Source organism: Lytechinus variegatus, chromosome 19 (assembly GCF_018143015.1).
Source record: "Lytechinus variegatus isolate NC3 chromosome 19, Lvar_3.0, whole genome shotgun sequence".
NCBI classification, from domain to species: domain Eukaryota; kingdom Metazoa; phylum Echinodermata; class Echinoidea; order Temnopleuroida; family Toxopneustidae; genus Lytechinus; species Lytechinus variegatus.
The window spans coordinates 6,995,975-7,018,788 of NC_054758.1; the positions used below are offsets into that span (position 1 = coordinate 6,995,975).

The 22,814-nt window shown below is 36.4% G+C and overlaps 1 protein-coding gene across 1 annotated transcript; it reads left to right on the forward strand.

The window, feature by feature from the left end:
• The first annotated feature begins 991 nt into the window (after window positions 1-991).
• LOC121405844 (deleted in malignant brain tumors 1 protein-like) lies at window positions 992-19,771 on the forward strand. The gene is made up of 9 exons (XM_041596813.1): window positions 992-1,281; window positions 6,844-7,170; window positions 8,991-9,332; window positions 9,724-10,032; window positions 11,065-11,391; window positions 12,306-12,632; window positions 14,002-14,132; window positions 16,690-16,954; window positions 18,560-19,771. Exons 1-9 carry the CDS (start codon window positions 1,173-1,175, stop codon window positions 18,889-18,891), a joined length of 2,469 nt encoding a protein of 822 aa, XP_041452747.1. The 5' UTR covers window positions 992-1,172; the 3' UTR covers window positions 18,892-19,771.
• Window positions 19,772-22,814: the final 3,043 nt, after the last annotated feature.

Sequence of the window (22,814 nt, forward strand, 5' to 3'; positions counted from 1 at the left end):
GAACCAATTAATGTAGGCGTTGTAATTAAATATCAAATTTACCCCTGAAAAAGTTGGTATGACGAAAAAAGAGAAAAATCAAGGGAGCATCACTGAAAAATTTAATCAAAATCGAATGTAAAAAAAGAAAGTTATAACATTTTAAATTTTCGCTTATTTTTCCACGAAACAGTCATACATGCACTCCCCACTGATATGCAAATGAGAGACGCTGATGTCTACCTATCACTCACTATTTATTTATTTTTATTGTGAATTATGCAATATTTTTTAGAGTGACAATAAGGGCAAAACTTTTAAAACTATGATAATTACTTTGTCTCAAATGACAACCAGGAAAAAATAAGAATATAATAAAATACCAAACAAATAGTGAGTGACTGCATGGTGTACTCCATATCCCTCATATCCTACCCTGCTACAATTATGCAACGGAGTATAGCTATCACGCGATCTTATGCAAAACTTTAATCAAAACTTTCTTATTTACATCCAATTCATGATGATATTTTTTGTTTCTTTTTATCCAAACCAACTATCGATCTGTTGGGGTGGACTTGTCCTTTTTAATTAGCATAACTGCGCTTCATTCAAGTGCAATATATATAGGCCTGGATATAAGAGTTCTCTCTCACTCTGTTGCCTAAAACGGTTTGAAAACATAATTAATACAGCTCTTCAAAGGTTTCTATGACGAAAATTCAATTTTTGAAACAGATTTTCCACTTTAACCAATGTACACATTATATGATCATGGTAATTAACATAATTTACAGAATTAACATGCTTGTCAAAATAAGATCAGCGTAACTTCAGCATGTTCAGTATATACCTGTGAGTGTGCAAGCTGGATTGCTATGGAAAAGCAAAAACAAACCCGCTAAATATAGGCTATATAGGCTATGATATTGCGTAATGACATGTGTTATCTTTTCTCGTTATGATTGGAGGTGGGCGGTGGCGGCTTCCTTCGATCTTTTTTTAGTCGCGCTCGAAGCTGGATGGACGAGAGGTCGCTAGTTATCGTTAGAGAAAGCAAGCACAGGCATCTGAAATCTGATCACCAGAATATCATGATCCAGGACACATCGACAAGGTATGCGCTTGGCTGTGCTGTGATACCGAGCTGGAGTGCATTGACGGTCGTGGACTGGAATTTGTAGACCACCAAAATGTCCGCCGCCCATATAAAAATGCAGTATACTTTCATTGTAATACTTCTAGGAGCGTGTACTCTCTCACTCTTTGCTGGTGCACAGAATAGCACAACGTCCGACCACGGTAAGTGTTATGTTCAATATTGGATTGTGCATACGGGGGGCCATGTACTGTACATGATTAGTATTAAAGCGCTGATAAATACCTCTCTTGCAGCTGCATGCAACGAACTACAGTACATAGGGACTAGGGTATAATACTAACGCGTACATTCTATTGGAAGCATATTAAAGGGAGAGATGGATAATACTATTGATAGCACTGACTGTGTATGCATGTAGCAAGGATAAGGGGGTATACTCAAGTCAATGGCATAGGGCAGCCAAATGTCTAATGACTGGATATTTCTTGTGGTGTATGTTATTCCATCTACTGCCCATGGCCATGCTGATTGATTGAGAATGACTGTTTCTAAAAAATCAAAGCAAATCTAGTCACACTACCATAGTGTTTTATTGGATACCTTCACTTTAAATCATGCAAGCATGATTATATAGGAATAGCGTCAGAGTTTGTTTGCGAGGGTCTGTTTATGGAGGGAAGTCCCTCGTAAGAGGTGTGTGGGTGGGAGCAATTAGCCACAGAGTACGAGTAAGGGCCGAACGATTTGTGTTTAATGGGATAGGATACTTGATCTCCAGTCCTTGGTTTTTGTTGTCATGCATCTATAGATTTGTTTTTTCTTATAGTTCTACTGTAAATGACACATTTTTTCCTTACACACCCACACACCTACATACATATACTGTATATATATATATATATATATATACTGTATATATATTTATATGTGTGTGTTTGTATAAAGGTGGTCCAATTTCGCGAACAGGATAAAAATGGTTTTAAAAATTGTATTTTTGATATGTTATTGGTATTAATTACCATTCTTTAAAAAATGAAAAGTTTTAAGTCTCAAATACCTTTATTTTTTCTTAAAATGACTTATTTACAGCTAATTATTGCATAGACATCAATATAATTATGAATTTTGGAATGTGTAACTTCTTGGATCTGCTGCACGTAAAATGGTGTCAAAAGTTAATGCAACATTGGATCACCCTAGTATGTTGCATTTTTAATCTTGTAACATTGATAATTCAATCATTGAATAATTAAAGCTGTTATTGTATGCATATTAATTGCACTAATTAAGTATCAAATATTAATTTCACATTTTTCCCCCAAAATGCCTGTCACTGTTTTATATATATGCTGGACAAAATGACTACATCATGAGTAGAAATGCGACCATATAAAAGCCTATATACATGTATAAATGAGAGAGTGAAAATGGCATATATTTTGTTGTTGGGCCTATGTGAATGATTAGAACATTCACTAATCATGCAAATTTGCAGTGATCGATAACACATCCGTTTGTACTTCCCGGTGTATCTAATACCCATTTCCCTTCGAGTAACATGCCGAAGGCCAGGAAATCTTTAAGTGCATAAGGCAGAAATAACTACCTTGGGAATTTCAAAGTTTGTATCTACCATTACTTCACATGTGCTAAAAAAAAATGTTGACAATCAAGCCAAGGGATTATAAATATAGGATACATGCTTACAGTATGTAATAGGGCAATTCCACGATAACACCGTGACATTTTGGAACACCTATTTACTCATTAAATGCAGAGCTACCAAGTCTCACGCATTATGCGTGAGACTCAAGCATTTTGGACTCTTGTTCATCCCCTCAAATCTCTGTCTCACGCAATTATCACAGCCTATCTCCATATACATTGTACACAATGTCTGTGATCTCAGTCAGATTCACAGAAAATCTCACGCATAGCTGGTCTTTGAACTTGGCATCTCTGTAAATGTGGAATACCAACAAACTATTTATCTTTTGAAAAAAATTGGATTATGTATCTATGACTCTAATCACAAGTAACCGACAACAACAACAAAAATCTTTAACTTCATGCTAATTAATGAATTATGCATAATTAATTACAACTGTAACACCGTGACTCAAAATGGACATGCATTTTCTTGTACTTGATTCATTTAATAAACTCTGTGAAGTTACTGAACATTTTAAAAACAGATTATGTTGTTGAGATACAGTGGAGACTTGACAGTAATAACCAAGGTGTTTATAGAAAAATAATCAAAAAACATGACAATGATGATACATATTATAAACAAATGCACTGTAACACCGTGACTTCTGAACTGCATGTACAAAACGTATGTAGAATTTTCACATCATTCTTCCTTAACCTAAATAGTAATCTAAAAGGTATCATTGAGCAATCTTTTATCAATAAAATTTATGTCATACATCAGAGTACATGTAATTAATGAGGATGAAAAATCTAGTTAAAAATTTCACTAACAAAAACAACAAAAAATAAAACTATATACACTGTAACACTGTGACGGTTCTTGTAAGCCCCCATGTTTCATTCATAAGATACGGGAAAAGTTTTACTCAAAAAAGTTATGAATTCTCTCTAATGCAGAAAAACTTTAATGTAAATATGCAGATTAATTGAAATACAATTTTACAAGAAGACAAAGAAAAAAGCTTAATAGAAAGTTAGAAACACTCAGTAAACTGATATATACATGTACTTTTAATTGCCACTTTATGGTAATTATGCATGTACATACGTATACAAAGATAAGTTGAGCCCATAACAATTACAGGAAGAAAAATTAACACACAGCATCTACAGACTTGCATGTAGATATTCGCTCAATTTCCAAGATGTTATAGAAATTTTGCAACTCATAAATGGAAAAAAAATAATGTACATGATTAGGCTACATATAAACATTAAAAGACAATCATTAAAAGGTGAGGCATACAGATTGAGAATTTTGGACAAACAATTCAATCCACAATTTTGTGCTTGGATCCAGATACATACATTCATATTTATATACTGCTTTGTTTGTTGCTTTGGAAACAGCCAAGCCTCCATCCCAACTGACAGAAATCAGCTGGTCACTTCAACAAACATCATTTGGCAGGAACCTACTATGCTTTCTGTGCAATGGCAATGTAGGTCACGGTGTTACAGTTATTGTAACACCGTGACATGACTTAAGTAACTTTTAATTAACAAACTGACTAATTAACTTGTATATGATAGTTATACGTGAGAATGATTTGGGCACTAAAAGATTTTGATATTGTTTGTGTAGTTTTCATAAAATTTAAAAAACATCAGTTTTTACTGTAACACCGTGACATTATTTATCATGAGAGTTTAAATGTTCGCTGAAGCATAACGCCAAGAAAATTTTGAACTTTGGTGAACCTGTTATGAAATTCAGCCCTAAAACTCAGAAAAACACATTTAGATTTTTATGAATCTTTCAATGGAACACTTGCTACACATATTTAATTTTAATGCATTTTTCACACATTAAAAAAAAAATTAATCATGCTAATTTAATTTGCATATTTGGCATCTTAAGGACCGAATTTTTCGTTATTATGGACAGAATTGAAAAATTCAGTCTTTTAGCTTTAATATGATACCAAACTTGTTCAGGTTTGACCATTTTTAAAATTTGATGGTCATGTCCACTTTATCATGGAATTGCCCAATAGTCAAATATTAATAATTCACTACAGGCCCGGGAAGGAATTTTAAAGTTGCACAGTATATAATTTTGTGATATTAAGGGGCAGATGGTGTTTTCATGTAAATTTTTGGCTGATCAAAGCGCATAGAGGTAATAAACACTTAATTTAAATTAATGTGGAGACTCTCAACCTAGGTCGTTTTTTACGTATATCTTGTCAATCTTGAATTTAGCAATGAATGTGCAAATACATTTTTTTTGCATATAGACCTGAAGTGGGACAGTTTAAAAAAGATATCCCTGCCCCTCCCCCCGACAAGTATGAAACACCTTTTTTGCCCCCCCCCCTGACGAGTTTGAATACCTTTATTGCCCATCCCCCCCCCTACGAGCTTGAAGACCTTTTCTGGTACAATATCCTTTTTTTGTGATTGAAGAAACTTTTTTGGGGGGGGCTTGTCAGATTTTTTGGCAGATGGTTTTGCCCCCCCCCCCCTGTGGAAAATCCTAGGTACGCCACTGGCAAGGCTAGAACTGAAATATGTTTATTTGGAAAAAAAAATGTCCTTACCTCATTGAGCATATTTTGTAATCGTGAATGGGATAAATATTTAAGGATATATTTCATTAAAGGAATGACACTAGCACGCAAAGTGCAAGCTAGAATTTTTCATTGTATTGACTGGAAAAAAATGATAGCTTAAAGGATTGTTTGCAGGGTATCGTGAATAAGATTAGCCTCCCGCAAATCGTAAGCTGAAATCTTTTGGTTTACCTTATCGAAAACAAGCATATGAAAGTTTATATGCAGAAAAAAATCATCAGCAGGACTTATATTACAAACGATGTTATGCGAGCGCAAAGCACGAGCTGAAGGATTTCATTATACTGATCTAAACATGGAAAGAAGCATATTGTATAATGTATATTCGTGATGAAAAGATACATTTATCTCTGGAATATCTAATTAATGAAATGAATTGACTAAAACATTTTGTAATCCTTTTGAATAGGAAATGTATCTCATTAGACGGGTAAATGCGATCGCGAACGGAATTTTCGTATAGTCTCCTGAAATTTTTTTTTTCCAATTGCCAAGATCTATCTGTCTCTTATTTTCAGAAGTTAAAGGGCTGATACTCAGAGAATAATCAATGGGACCAGACCAGTTAAAGAGAGAATGAAACCTTTGGAAAAAGTAGGCTTGTGTCGAAACAGACAAATCAAAGAATAAGAAGTTTTTAAGAACAAAGAAAGTTTGAGAAAAATCGCACAAATAATGAGAAAACTTACGAGCATTTGAATATTGCAATCACTAATACTATGGAGATCCTCCCATTGGCAATGCGACAAGGATGTGTGATGTCATATGTTAACAGCTTTCCCTTTGATGGACTATAAATACCCCCAAAATGTCTCTTTTTGCTTTTTTTTCATGGTGATACAAACACTTTATTCATGATGTACTATAATATATGCCCTCCTATAGAAAAAATATATACTCTACTGATAGATGTGAAAAATGGAGGCAGTTTAATTGAAATATATACTAAAGTAATGGGGAGAGTTGTTCACAAGTGACATCACACATCTTTGTCACATTGCCAATGTGAGGCGAGGATCTCCATAGCAGTAGTGATCGCAATATTCAAACGCTCGTAACTTTCTCATTATTTGTCCGATATTTCTCAAACTTTGGTTGATCTGTTTCTTTGATTTTTCTTTTTTCACACAAGCTATATTATTCCAAAGGTTTCATTCTCTGTAATTTTCATGTATAAAAGAGCAGTAGTTCGGGTTTTCATAATCATTTAATTCTGCCTCTGAATAATGTCAAGGTACAAGACCCTTCAATACCTATAACCAGGGGAAGGGTGTTGGTTGCTGTTGCATGCATGTTAGACTGATATTTAACCTTGCCTTCTTCTTCTTCCAGGCTGGTACAGTCCGCCACTGGCGTATTATCTTACCTTCCATTGACTTACCTGTTGAAGATAGTAATGGGTTGATGGTAGCACGATTGGCAGGAATCTTTTTGACAATTTCCTTCTTTTCTCCTCTGCCCTCATTCTAGATGCAGTCCCGTGGTCAGTTCGTCTGGTTGGTGGTATCTACGAATCCGAAGGCAGGGTTGAAGTCTTCCATGACAGCCAATGGGTGACAATATGCGACAGTCTGTGGAGTATTGAAGACGCGACTGTTGTCTGTCGTCAGCTGAATTACAGTGGAGCCGACCTGGCCTTGGTGGCAGGGCTGTTCGGCGGAGGTCAAGGAGCCGTGGGGCTGACGAACATGGAATGTAACGGAATGGAAAGCAACCTCTCAACCTGTAAGTTCGATCTTGTGGAAGATACATGGTGTGGCCATTCTAGAGATGCTGGTGTCGTCTGCACGAGTCAAGGTAAGACTAACTAAAAGGGCTAATCGCCACACTCCGGCCCGAATTCACAGCGGCAAACTTTGAAGAATCCGCCTTCGGGAATTCATGCCTTTGAATTGCTTGGAAGTTGGTTCAGTTTAGACACACAATTGTTCAGTTGCACTGTATTGCATTTTAATTGAAATATCTTCATGTTCTTTTCTTTAATTACAGGTCTACATTGGACCCCAATTCTCAATCATCACCTATAGTATAGGTAGACATTCTATTTGATAGGATTTCTTGGTAAACTGAAAAATCGATCTGGTGGGTGTTTCATAAAGCTGTTCATAAGTTAAGAACGAAAGGTGATCCCATCTTGTTTATTCATTAGGCTTAGTGATGGTTTTGCGCGTAAGAAAGGATCACCAGTTCTTAAATTCGCTCTTAACTTACAAAGAGCTTTATGAAATGGCCCCCTGATATCCAAGTATTTCACCTGCACGCGCACCCACATCTACACGTCATCTCACCTTTTTTAGCTCATCCGGACCGAAGGGCAAGATGAGCTTATGCCGTGGCGTCCGTCGTCCATCCACAATTTCAAAATGCTACTTCTTCGCCATTTCAAGTCCGATTTCAATTCTGTTTGCTTTATATGATAGCACTAGGTGGGGCATTCAAAACTTCTACACAGAATTTTGAAATTCATTAAATATGCTAATTTATGCACATTTTTCAAAATTCACAAAAAATGCTACTTCTTTATTTGTTGACTGATTTTGATTTTTTTTGCTTCCATCTGGTAGAGCTTCAAGAGGTTCACCAAATTTCTACACAGAATTTTGAAATTTTGACCAGAACAATTTTTATGCTAATTTATGCGAAATTAATTTATGCATATTTTTCAAAATTCACATAAAATGCTTCTTCTTTATTTGTTGACCGATTTTGATTTTTTTTCTTCCATCTGGTAGAGCTTCATGAGGTTCACCAATCTTGTACACAGATTTAGAAATTTTGACTAGAACAATTTTTATGCTAATTTATGCAAAATTAATTTATTCATATTTTTAAAAATTCACATAAAATGCTTTTTCTTCTTTAATTGTTGACCAATTTTTACTTTTTTTCTTCTTCCATCTTGTAGAACTTTATGAGGTTCATCAAACTTCTACACAGATATTGAAATTTTCAGTAGAAAATTACTTATGCTAATTTATTCAGAAATCACAGAAAATGCCTCTTCTTTATTTGTTGACAGATTTTGATATTTTTTCTTCCATCCGGTAGAACTTCATGAGGCCCACCAAATTTGTACACAAATTTTTGAAATTTTGTCTGGAAAATTATTTATTTTAATTTATGCAAAATTTATTCATAAATCACAAAAAATGTTTTTTCTTCTTCATTTGTTGATCAATTTCAATTTTGTTTGCTTTATATGATAGCTCGAGGTGGTGATACAAAATTTGAACATAGAATTTTGAAACTCATTGAATCTTGCTATTTATTCATATATTTTCAAAACTCACAAAAATTACTTATTTGTTGATTGATTTTGGTTATTTTTGTTCCATCTGAGAGCTACATTAGGTTCACCAAGGTTCTACACAGAGTTAAGAAACTTTGACTAGATAATAATTAATACTTAATTCATATGAAATTTATTCATAGATCACCAAAAATGCTTCTATGTCATTTCTTCATCAATTTCAGTTCTATATCCTCAATTTATGTCACCAATATAATTCACTACAGTGTCAACTGGGCTGAAATTAAAATTGTGTTAAATTGTGTTGCGAGATGCCGGATGAGCTCCACATCATTGATGTGCTAGTTTTTTCTTTTGCTAAAAACAGGAAGTCTTCGTCTAGCAAACGGAACCGTTCCTGGAGAAGGTCGTGTTGAAATTCTTGGAGGATCTGGAGAATGGGGAACAATATGTGATGATTTGTGGGATAAGATTGACGCAGGAGTGGCGTGTAGACAGTTAGGGTATCCAGATGCTGTAGACGTGTATGTAAATCGGAACTATCCCCACTCGCAGCCATACTTTGGTCCTGGAACCGGTCCTATTCTTCTTGACGGACTTGCCTGTACTAGCGACAAGCGGCATTTGAGAGACTGCAGTGTAACCAAAGGCTGGGGGATCCACGACTGTGTCCATGGCGAAGACGCGGGTATGGAATGCGACACCAAACGTAGGTCCTCTCTTGTTGCATCTTTGCCCATTGTCATTTCACTTCTTACCCAAGGCTGATTTCATATTGAAGGGATTGTTAGGTCGAGAATCTGTTCTAAAAATGAATCATGTAAATTAGAATAATTACTATTACAGTTACTATTAATAATTAATTACTCAATTAGAATAATTGTAATTTGTAATTACTCAATTAGAATAATAGTAACTGTCATCGACTTTTGACATTAGGATGATCTATTTCTTAATATTTGAATGTGAAGGAAAAGTATTAGTTTTTCTGGATTGTGATTTGGTCATCTCTTCAATTTAATTTTTCTGAAATTAATCCTTAAACTAATACCTTTCCCTCTCTTTTTAAGAATATTTATCAATCTTATGGTGATTCACAGTTACACGACTTGTAGATGGAGATTACGATGATGAAGGTCGGATCGAGGTTTACTACGGGGGTAGGTGGGGAAGAATATGCCCTACCGAATGGTCCATAGAGGATGCCCACGTTGTCTGCAGAGAATTAGGATACCCCCTTGGAGCTCGGAAGACAAAGCTATTTGATGGGGGCGATGGACCGTTTCTAATGGACGACATGCAATGTGAAGGGAATGAGACCCGATTGACTGACTGCATATTCCCTGGCTTCGCCAACGTACATAACTGTGCTGAAGACTACACACAAGGAGCAGGCGTTATCTGCAATAGTAAGTCCAGTAGATTCCAATATTTCCTAGATTTTGGAGATGTCATATCATGCAATAAAGTGATATCTTGCCCTGAGTGATGATAATTGGTTTCATTTAATACTGAAAAAAATGAAGTAAACAAATATAATAGGGGCCTACCTTGTACCCAAAGTCTGTCATAAAGTTTTTGATCCATTAAAATTTTATATACGATCAATGCAATTGCCATGACTGATCTTAAAATAAAATGATAAACGGTGGTGATTTCACCTGACTGCTAAGAAAGCATGAATGCTTGTAAGCAGGAAACAAGAGGACCGAGCAACCTGGTAATGAGGATTTAAATGCCAAAGGGTACTAACGCACCAAGTGGGAATCAAACCTCTGCTCTACCGACTGATCTGATGCGATCTGATACGACCAGATGTATACGTTCACTACGACTAGGCCTACTCCACGATAAAGACCATCGTTTTAGTTGTGGTGTAAATTTTGGGTAGTGGGATTTTAGATATTAGTAAACATATAAGACTAGACAACCAATGATAAAGCTGTGGATGTATCAAATTAACGCTGATACTGCCTTATACCAGGTCCATGCTTATACGTTCCTAATTGGTTGCAATGTTCCAGGGAATTGTAAGTAGAGAGTTTTCACAACAGATATTCGACAATAGATTCTCTTTGATCCAGAAAGCGTCTGCGTCGTGGCTGGGACAACTCCCTAGTGAGAAGGGATTCTACTACGTATGCTCAGGCAGCAAGAAGCGAAACAAGTTGACCACTAGAGTCTTGTTGGAGATCTATTGTCTCCCACTTTAGGCCTACTCAGTATTGCTCTGTACTCATGTCAGTCTTAACCTCAGGTGGCAATGCAGGGAAATCCAAATACATGATCATTTTACAGAGGGAATATTTAATATTTAAATGTATACCCGAAGGAAAATAGATGGATCAAAGCAGTAATCAAAAGTGCGATGTGTATCACAGTATTCCAGTGTCAAACCATATTGTGTCTATTTCTCTCCCCCCCCCCCCCGAAAACTACAGAGCCTTCAGCTGTTGTAAAACTCCTGAGCGGATCCGGTAGTTTCGAAGGCGTCGTTGAATACCGATTTGAATCAGAGCCTGGTCTGATTTGCGATTCGGATTGGAGTGATATAGAAGCGGATATTCTCTGTCGACAATTAGGATACCAGCATGGATCCAATGAAAAGCCTGTTTCTCTTGGACCGCTATCTGGGACCATTCATTACCATGACTATCATTGCATCGGCACAGAAGACCAGATAGGAGATTGTACATTTACAGTAGTGCCCAGAGCTGACCGATGCAACTCTGACCATATAGCGCAGGTTGTTTGTGGGCCACCAATCGGTGAGTACGGTGTCGTAAATATTCAAAGTTCATCTTAATTCATCCAAGTCGGAAACTTGTTTCGTTCACAACTTCCGATTAAAAATAATAAACATCTAAATACCATATCAAACATATGAAGCTATTCTTACATAAAAGTATACACAGTGAAATTGAACACATGTTTACATAATAGATACAAGCAAATGATGTACATAATGCCTCAATTTTATGTATTGATATTTATAAAGGCAGTAAAGGGGCCATGAATCCACACTCTTTTTTAAGTATTAAAGCAGGCATGTATATGAGGCGATCGCCACTCCAAAGTATTAATGGAGACCTGCATGTTCAAATAGTTCAAGTGTTGTTAATGTTATTCCGTGGTGAACTGTGAGATTATCATGTCCTTACCAAATTTTGGTTCAACGCCATTGTGTGTTCAGTATTATGTAACATATATGTTCACGCTCAATAAACTCCTCCACCTTTACAATAGGTAGAATCTGACGCATTTTTGCTTTCAGACCGTCAAGATGTCCATGTCCTTTCTGATTTTAAAGGTCTCATTTTCTCTGTGGTAGGGTACCTTATAACATAGAGCTCTTGGTTTCAATTCTGGAGTCGTTTTCGTCGAGGAACGACTTGATATAAAGTGGTACCTCGACTAGAGGTTGCGATCATAGCAATAAGAGCCATCATGAAGATCGGCTAGAATGATGGATCGTGATCAGGATAATACCATATAATAAGAGGTACATAATCATGATTCATGCTAACGAACATTCCAATCCAAGAGTTATCGTCACCGCCTCATTTGAAATCGTTAAAATATATAAACCGGAAGCATGCATTCAGATGTGTCAAATAATAACGATCCTATTTTGGTGATTTGATATCGTAGTGATAATGATTATTTTCTTTTTTTATGTCAGACTTTGACCTTCGAATGACCGGAAGCAGATTCAGTGAGCAAGGTCGTCTTGAGGTCTTTCTCCAAGGCGAGTGGGGCTACGTAGCTGCAGGATACTTTTCACGTGCTTCCCAAGATACGGCGTGTCGCCATCTTGGCTTTGCGGGAGCTCTGTACGATACGTACGACGAATTCGATTTCGCACGGTCTTCTCGGCCTATTCTTATAGACGATATATTGTGTTCTGATAGCGATATGAAGATAACCGATTGCTACAGACTTAAGTTGAGTGGACCCAATTCGACCCGCCAACAATCGGATGAAGCCAGTGTGCTATGTTTTCCATATGGTAAAAAAAATTATGTGATGTTTACACTTTGACAATATGATTAATACTTATATTTTTAAAACAATTTTAAAGGACAAGTCCACCCCAACAAAAAGCTGACAAGCACGATACAGAAAATTTTATCAAAATCGGATTTAAAATAAGAAAGGTACGACATTGTTAGGTTTCTCTTAATTTCACAAAGTAGTTATATGCGCATCCTGGTCTGCATGCAAATGAGAGAACAGATGGCGGCACTCAAATTTCCCATGTATTCTGTTATATGAAATATGAAATGTTTTCATTTTCTCATTGTTCTGTGAATCAAAGTTTTATTATTCCCTTAACATATGAAATTGCCATTGTGCTTTAATATTTTATGGTTCAATAAAGTTACTCCTTTTTGTGAAATCTGTAAATAATGAAATTTTACTATCATTCAAACAATAAAAAAAAACTAAAGAAATAATGAGTGATGGACATCATCGACTTTCTCATTTGCACATTTGCACTGAGTTGTGCATAGAACTGTATTATGAAAAATGTAAAATGTATTTTACATCCGATTTTAATGAAATTTTGAGTGTTATGCTTGTTCGATTTTTCTCCATTTATTCAAGTCTACATTTTTCTGGGGTGGACTTGACCTTTAATGTCATGCACCATACAGGTACCTAGGATGCTGTACATACAAGTATGTTGATGATGTACTTTTTGCATGTTGTCTGAAGAAAAAAAATATAAATAGTGTTAGCTACTTTTTAATAGGTTGACACAAAGTCTGTATGTAAGAAAGTTGACAAATTCCCATCACTGAAAATATAATTCTGGCAAAATGTTAGGATTATAATCCAATAAGTGAAAACCCTAGTTCCCCAGATATTCTAAAGAAATGTTGTTTGCCATGTTGTGTGTGAGGTTTATTAAGTCTGTAACAGGAAGGAAAAACAAAAACAAGAACGGATAATGGTATTTCCGGAGAAGAAATTGAATTTCAAGAACGAAGATGACTTAACTTAAGAACTTGTAAGGAAACAATGATAAATGCAAAATAGCTAATCTTGGGGTGTTTCACAAAGATTTAAGTATGACTTAAGTGGCACTTACATGTCCACGCATGCATGTTATGCAACGCGCGATCTTATTAACAGATACGAATTAGTGCGCGTCCTCATGACACGATCTGACCAATGCGGTCAAGCCTTTCGTACCATACGCAACTCTGTATTTAAGTGCGGCCCTAAGTCATACTTAAAATATCTTTGTGAAACACCCCCTGGTCTTTTGAGAGTGGATTTACACTTTTTGGAGTAAACATGTCTAAAAATATATGCTTTTCTTTCCTGAAGGAGCTATAATGATTTATTATTCTTAAAATTGAATTCCACAGAAAGTGTCGCTAACCACCCAATGAGGTTTCGAGATGAAAATGGAGTGGTGAACAGGAATTATGGAGTCATTGAAATATACCATGATGGAGTATGGGGTCCAATTTGCGACTCTAGCTTTTACCAATATGAGGTGAGTAACAAGATTTGGCGATGCAAGTTTGACTCATAGGTCCGTATTCTGAAGTCGGGTTTAACTTAAACTCAGGTTTAAAGTTGTGGTTTAAATATGGATAGCCGATTGTTACATAAATCACTAACAGTAGAGATATCATATTTCAACTCATTTGACTCTCAAATCATTCATAATAGTCTAGCAAGCATGTGAAAATAGATGATTGTCTTCACCATCGATGAATCAGGAAAGAGCACAGTAAATATCAGAAACATACAACGTAACACATTTTGACTCTTTTGGCTTCCCATAATTTAAGCATAGAGTTAGACCATGGTCTAAGTTAAACATGACTTCAGAATACGGGCAATAGGTTTCTTGTTTGATTTTAATAGTAAGGCATTATGCATCAACACGTTGTAAGAGGTATCGAACTGATCAGCGCTTTTTGTGGTTTCTCATTGACTGTGTTATTAAAGGGGGAGGTGAACGGGAGAGTCTTTTTAGGGTTAACCCTATCTAGGCCGGGGTATTTTGGGAGTTCCTATGGCCGGGGGGGCATCCCAGCCCCCCCCCTAAGATCTCGGCCGTCGACCGCGCCGAAAATTGGCACGCGGGTTGCCTGGGACATAATCTACAAGATTGTATAGTAATTTATTTCAAGCGAATCGCTATTAAGTGATTATGCTGATTTATGGGTAATTAGTATGCGAAATCATACTTTTTCCTCTAACTCCCTAAATAAAGCTCCAAATGTACAAATTTTTGGTATAGAAACTCTTTGTGGTGTCCTTAGCAAGTGTACATGAAAAAAATTGTGATATCAAATCATTTTCTTATGTAATCTATTGTTTTTTGCAATTTCTTATGTATTTCTTTGTTTTTTTGACCTTTTGTTTTTCATTGTTTTTTCAATGAAATATGTCGGGGACTCTTCTGTGATCATAAAAAGCATAAAATGAATACATTTAGACCAGCAAAACTAAATATAATCATACATTTATGAATTTTGGTTGAAAACACAATTTGCATTGACTTTGTACACGAAATCACGTTTTTGAGCCATTTTCGGTCTGACATGCACTTACACAATGTTGCGTAATTTCGGAACCACATACCCGGGTGACGCAAAATTGGTCTCAAAAGTTGCGCAAGACTTGAAAGTAAAAAGTCAGCGAGCGGCGCGGTCAAAAAATTTTGCACGGCGAAAATATCGTGCTATTCGTTGAGGGGGGGCCTCCGAGGCCCCCCCCCCCGGCCTAGATAGGGTAAATAGTTAGTCTTAAAATATGCCTATTGAAATAGTTATTAAGACAGAGTAGTAGTTGGCATAATCATAATTCTATTTGAGAAGAAAAGTAATTGCAATTAAAAAATTTATAGAATATTTATAGGATAGAATATTTCTAGATAGATGGCGCTATATAAATGCCTGTTATTATTATTAAGGTTGGCCTACAAGGCACTGGCGCATGATTGGGGAGGGGCCTGAGATTCTACCCCTCCCAGCTGCCAAAAAAATATATCACCATGTATGCTCCATGGTCTCCTGGTCGGGTCGTGTGGTCCAGTGGTTAGAGCATTGGACTCATAATCGCAAGGTTGTGAGTTCGAATCCCAACTCTGCCATTGTCTCCACTTTGATAAAAAGGCCCGAGAGTGATATCTGTCGTCTATAACGTCAGCCACTATGACTGATTAACCTAGACGTAAAATGTTTCCAAGGTAATTGGTTATATACCAGCTTGGCGTTTACCAGCAAAATGCTGTCCTGCCGAGTTCCTACGGGAGTTACCACAAACAGAAACAGAAACAACCAAAAGCAAAAAGGCATAATTAGCATCCTTCAGTTTCAGTTTGGAAAATTAAATATTACAATACATCACCATTATTCATAATACAAATGTTATACAATTGAACATTCAGATTGGAGACAGATTTATCAATAAGATGAGGATGTGAAGGGTAAACTATTAAAAAGCAGAGCTTGTAATTCATCGTTTCTCTATTATTAATATTATAAGCAGTTGTCAACTTGTTTTAATATCAATCAAACCCAGACTTCAGCGACCACCTTCCAGGGCAACCTGAAAACTTACCTGTATAAAAGCGTTTTTTTGATAGACATTGACTTATTGTTCAGACATTCAGACATGTATTACATGTATATGTAAATAGTTTTTGTTGTTCTGTTCTGAAGCGCCTTGAGCATCTAATCAAGATGGAAAGTGCGCTATATAAATCTTATGTATTATTATTATTATTAATTTGTTACAAGAAAAGAAAGAGAAAGAAAAAAATGTTTCTTAAAAAAAATGAAAGAAGGAGTGTAAAAAAACAAACAGAAAAACAGAGGGAGGTGGACTGAAAATAGTTAAGAGGAACACTAGGGAGCCGATGAATTGTCATTTAGATATTTGTGTAAAATGTAAGTTTTCAATTTACGTTTTAAAGTATATATAGAATTGCAATCTTTATAGTCGGTTAGTAGATCATTCCAAAATAATGGACCTGTGACAATAATTGTTTTATGTGAAAAAGCTGGAAGATGATGACTTTCCCCCCTCTACCCTAGATCCTTTGTCGTCAGCTCGGGCATAAAGATATATCACAAGGAGGCACCCTAATGAACTACGATGGGAAGTACACATCTGATGGTCCGATCTGGTTCCGTTTGTCATACTGCCCGTCGTACTCTTCGTCATATGGTGTTGAACACGACAAGATCTATGAATGCAGACATGGTCCGTGGGGTTATTCCGGCGATTGCAGCAGAGATTATCTAGCTACTGCCAGATGTGTGTATGTGGACCAGTCGTTAGATTATGACACAACTCCAGGTCAGTTCAATTGTTAGTTTCGTTATTATTATTATTAATTATTATTATTATTATTGTTTTATATTATTATCATTATTATCAGGGGTTCTGGGGGCATATCTGCCAATTAACACGAATAGACAAAAAGAATAAAGCTACGATTACATACATAGAGTTCTAAGGGATCTAACATATAGTCCTAATTTACGCAAAATAGTAACTGAGCAATCTTGTTATTACTACTATAAAACCCATGGACAGGTATCCCTATATTACCCCTAAGACAACTTAATGAAAAAAATACTCCTCGTACCCATCCCTCCCTTCACAATTTGAGATCGAAAACACTACCCACCCTGTGCAAATAACGCCCTCATAAAACCAAATGAATTTTTACTAAGGACTGACCTCACAGAAATGTTGTTAGCGCCAGAAGTGCGCTAACAGAGGCTCTGTTACAATCGTAATGCATTACACATTTTTAATCAATGTTTTGACTTTAACAATCCAAAAGATGTGACTTAGCTTACTTTTAGCGCTCTGTAAGGCTAAAAACGTTTCTGTGCGGCCGGTGTAGCGGCGGATTTTGTGCCACTGGCAGATACGGTATCTGCTGGCAAGTATCGCTTTTAACAGCAGATACCATTCAAACTTCGAACCATATCTGCCGGATTTGATGCAATTTGTTGATTGCATATTTGGTTCAGATTGACTACGTGTATACTATTCATTATGACGTCGCCCTCGGCAGTGCATGCTCATCTCTGGCAATACGGGGGGGGGGGGGTAATTTAGTTTGAGATATATTATTGCGCGCAGCCACGTACCACATGATGTAAACGTTAATATAAGGTACGTACATGAACAGCAGCAGTACATATGATATATCTGTAAAGCGCTTTGAGATGTCGTTCCAATGTGGTAAGTGTTATATAAATGGGGAATAATATCATTAATAACGATATCTGCCAAAAAGAAGTTGGTACAGAATGTGCCATAGTTGGAAGTTTGGAACACGATCCGCCGGCGGATTGTGTGCCAAGTACCGTTTCTGCCAGATACCGAATCCGCCGCTACACCGACACTGGTTTTGCTAGTCAGTTTAGTCGCTTTCACCGGGGTTGCAAGAGATAATGGAATTCCTGATACATGAACGTCATAGTATGATGGTTTCAGATTCCTAATTCATTTTGGTTTATTGCAAAGAAAATCCTCGATAAAACAATCAGGAGACTGATACAAACAGATTACAAAGTAATCATAGATGCATAGTGAAATAAGTGAATCTAAATACATGAAGTGAAATAATGATAATAGTGACTTGAAGTTAAATGTATGAAATTATATATATGTATGTCTACATGTATGTGTATGTATATATATATATATATATATATATATATACACATACATACATAAGGGGACATGTTGTACAAAATAGGTTACAGCTATATATAAAAACTTGATGATAAACGCAATACAAGCATTGAAAGTTTTTTAAAAATTCTACTTTGTGGAGAAAGCTGGGACAAGCATTATAATGTATAAGGGCATAATGAAATAATAAAGCGTAATAATCATACTTTGGTGACTAAACCCTGTACTGCTCTGGCTTTGCTTTTATAGATGTTAGTTATAGCAGAAGTCTATCCGGCTGGGAGGTCCTTCTAATCGCCATCGCTGTAGTCGTACCGACCTGTTGTATCATCGGCTGCTGCTATCACAGTCGACGCACGCCGACCAACGCCACCACCACGGGAGCCTCCGCTGCCTACACAGCTGCAGCTACAAATGATACCCACGATGATCATGTTGATGGGGTTTGTGCGGAATCGCAAAATCCATCACCGCCCTACGAACCACCATCCCCTACCCCTGAAGAGTCTCCGCCCACTTACGATTCAGTGGCCACGCCTATGATGGGTCAAAATGGCAATAACCCCAATGCAGAGAGTTGATGTAGATGTAGGAGTGAATGTTTGCAATTGTCATTTGAGGCTTGTGATCATGGACCTACTACTATGTGATATATGTGAGTTAGAGGGGGAAAGTGAGGGGATAAAGAAGGTTAAATAATAAGAAGAGGAAGGAGAAGAGAAAGAAGAAGAGGAGAAGGTAGAAGAAAACGAAGTTGATGCAAAAGAAGAAGCAGGAGAAGAAAAAAAAGAAGAAACAGTATAATAGAAAGAAGAGGAGACAAAAAATAATGAAGAGAAGATGAAGAAGAAAGAGAGAACACACAAAACGAGAAGGGGAAGGCTAAATAAGAGTGGGAGGAGTTAGAAAAACAAGAAGAAACGAAGGGAGAAGGTGGGATGAAGAACAAAGAGAAGAAAAATAGGAAGAGGTCAGTGAGGAGGTTGAAGCTCGGAGGAGAACGAGAAGAAGAGGTAGAAAATGAATGAGTGGAGAATACCCATATCTATATACTCCATCCCTTGTAGGAGACCTTCCTTCCATCTTATTTATTTGTAAATGTGTAATACTGATCAAGACGTCAACATTTGATATTGTATTTAGTGGGATGGTTTACAAGTTAATGTTTTTGAGATGGTACGAAGATACATTTTTTGTGAATGTATTCATATAAATATGCCCTCCCCTAATCCTTATAGGGTTAAAGGACTTCTCTAATGCATCATGGCCAATGCCATTTTATACCAGAGTAAAGAACGTGCTCTTCACAAACCAAATTCCTCATTGCGTGTGTTTAGGGAAAAGCTGCAAAAATTGTGGAAATAAAGGCCCATCGGTAAAAATTGTTTGGTAAAATGCGACTGATTCTGTGTAAAGTTTACACAATGTCAGTCATGAAACATGTTGGTTACCTTGTTTTTTGTTGTTGTTTTTTACCAAACATGTGTTTATGTTCCCTATTCACTGAATATTTGGTGAAATTGCTGAAACCCCACGCCATAAAACAGAACATTGACTCGGCCTTACTGTACTGATCTATTTAGCTCCATGAAAATACTGGGGACCCGGAGCCTCCCCCCTCCCCGATCTCGACCGTCGACCGCGCAATGGCGATGAAAGTGGGCAAGCACTTTGCCTGACATGTACTCTCCAAATTTTTATTTACTTTTTTTGATAAGGTCCTTTGATTCATATTATGCTATGTGTCAAATCAGTTTTAACTAAAAATCACTTGATAAAGCTCAAAACATGCTTATGTCTTGATACTCTGCACTATATTTAGCAAATGTACCTCCAAAAAATATTTTTTTCAATTTTTTATTCATTTCTTTATTTTTCCGTCCATTTATTTCTTTTTCAAGGGAATCTATCGGCGACAGCGTTGCGATCATAAATAGCATAAATTAATAAATTTGAAAGGGTAATAAGAAAAAAGATTCATACCTTCATGGTTGTGGGCTGAAAAAACATGTTATGTATCGAAATTGAATTTTGATGTAACATGCACATATTGTACCAGGGAAGTAATTATGCGCAACTCCTGAACCACGTACAAATATGTATTATATATATTATAAGATGTGGAAGAGACATTTGGGGGCCTCCTAGCCAGCCCCCCCCCCTCCTTACAGCATTAAGTGCTATATTATAAAATTTCAAATTGTTGTGTACACCCTGATAATAGCAGTTATGCTTGAATTTCATTATGAAATTATTACATGTATTTTGTTCCCAAACTATGTTTTTAGGTGAATGCATAATAATAATAATGATGGATATTTAGAGGCGCTAAAACAAAAAGTACCATAGCGCGCACAATGTATGAATAGCAATTTAACATTTGCAAAAATTACTACAATATTCAAGATAAAAGAGAAATTAATTATTGAGGAGAAAGGTATGTCTTAAAGCTTGTGTATAGTTTTGGTAAATCCACCAAAATGCACCTATCACTATTCCAATTCATTGCTAGCTAATTTGAGTGGATATGCCCTATAACAGTTATGATGTGGAGGATATGAAATGAAAATGTGTTTTACAGGATAAATTTTGCGTTTTTACATGGAAATTTAATTTGATCGGGTCACCCGATCAAATTAAAATATCTGTGTGTTTTTGTCTTTCAATTAAATCCTATTCCAAATCATGGAATGGGCTGAAACTTTCAAGATATGTTCTTTGTCTGTAACTTTTGGATATCTAATCACTAAATTTATAAGATAAGTGCTTGAATGCCCATTTTTTTAATTTAAGACATGCATAGCCGAGAGAGGGCGCTATATATCCAAGATTTGAATATTTGAAATTTTCTCAGAGAAGTGCAGTTGGAAAAATATCTAACAGTCTCTACGCTTCAGTAAGACTGTCATATTAGATGATATTCGATTATCAATCACATTATTGACCCTTTACCAAAGCTATACACAGGCTTTAAGGGAAGATTGGAAGCCAACAACACTGGAAGCATTTCTTATTGAAAGAGGGATAGCATTCCAAGTCTTGGCAGCTGCTACATCAAAACGTAATATAATAGGAAAATTTGAATATTTGTGAAGTGTTACTTGTCTATGGATATAGCAGTTATGTATGTACCATCATACTTGAATTTCATTATGAAATTATTCCAAATATTTTGTTACCAAAGTATGTTGTTAGGTGTATGCATATAATATGAAAATTTGATTATTTGTGAAGTGTGACTTGTCTTGTGGATTTGAAATGGCTTTCATTATATGTGATTAGTGTTTGTCGAGCGACCAACCGTAATATTGAAGCAAATGATTCTTGCCACGTACGCATTGGACAAGAGTTGATTTTTATTGTTTTTAATTGCCGATATATTATATGTCTATTATTATATATCATAGAATAGCCTGTGAACTGAGCAAGAGATCAACTTATAATAATTTAGGCAAGAATGTAGGACCTACTAGTATATGGGAATGAATGATGATCTGATTAGTTTGCGGTTATCAGTTTGTGTGCGGCCGAGTCATTGGTCATGATTTTACACTCCAGAAATGTAGTGCTAATTTAGCACCTAAGTAGCTTGTATAGTGACTGCAATTCGGAGTGTTGATTTAGTCCTTCAAATTCGAACCAGAAAATCAGCTCTCCGAGGTGCAGTCACTATAAAAGTTCTTCAAGTACTAAATGAGTTCTTCATTATTAGAGTGCCTTTTATTTGATGCTATTCAATTTATTAATCATATTCACATGTTATTACGAAATAAATCACTGAAAAGTTGTGCGTGTTACAATTTCCAGATCTTGCAATCGAGGGGTGAGCAAAAGCGCATACATTCGTAATTCCGAAGCTTCGTAATTTTGAAGGTTCGTTAGTCCGAAAACGAAGTGAGGTTCGTAATTCCTAAGGTTCGTTAATCCGAAAACGAAATGAGGTTCGTTGTTTTCCGAAGGTTTTTGAGTCCAAAAATGAAATAATGTTCGTTAATCATTTCGTTTTCGGACTAACGAACCTTTGGAACTACGAACCTCATTTCGTTTTCGGATTAACGCACCTTCGGAATTACGAACCTCACTTGGTTTTCGGACTAACGAACCTTCAGAATTATGAACCGCATTTCGTTTTCGTACTAACGAACCATCGGAATGACGAACCTTTGGAAATATGAACCTTCGGAATAACGAACCTTCGGAATATCCGAACCTTCGGAATAACGAAGCTTCGGAATTACGAATGTATGTGCATATTTTGCCATTGAATCTATGGAAATGAAAGCTGACGATAATAGCAGGCTGCTCAGAGACCTTGATTGAAACTTTTATCAATAAGAGGGTCTTCACACATAGACTAGACCATAAAGGGCCTTCAGGACAAAAGTCATTGTAGCCTTTGCTTTCAGACCCCTTGGCTGAAGTGAAGAGTTTGCCCTGCGGACTAATCTAAATCGTCTTTAAGCTACCTCCTTCGTTTCCATCCAATTGCATAGTTATTTTGTTC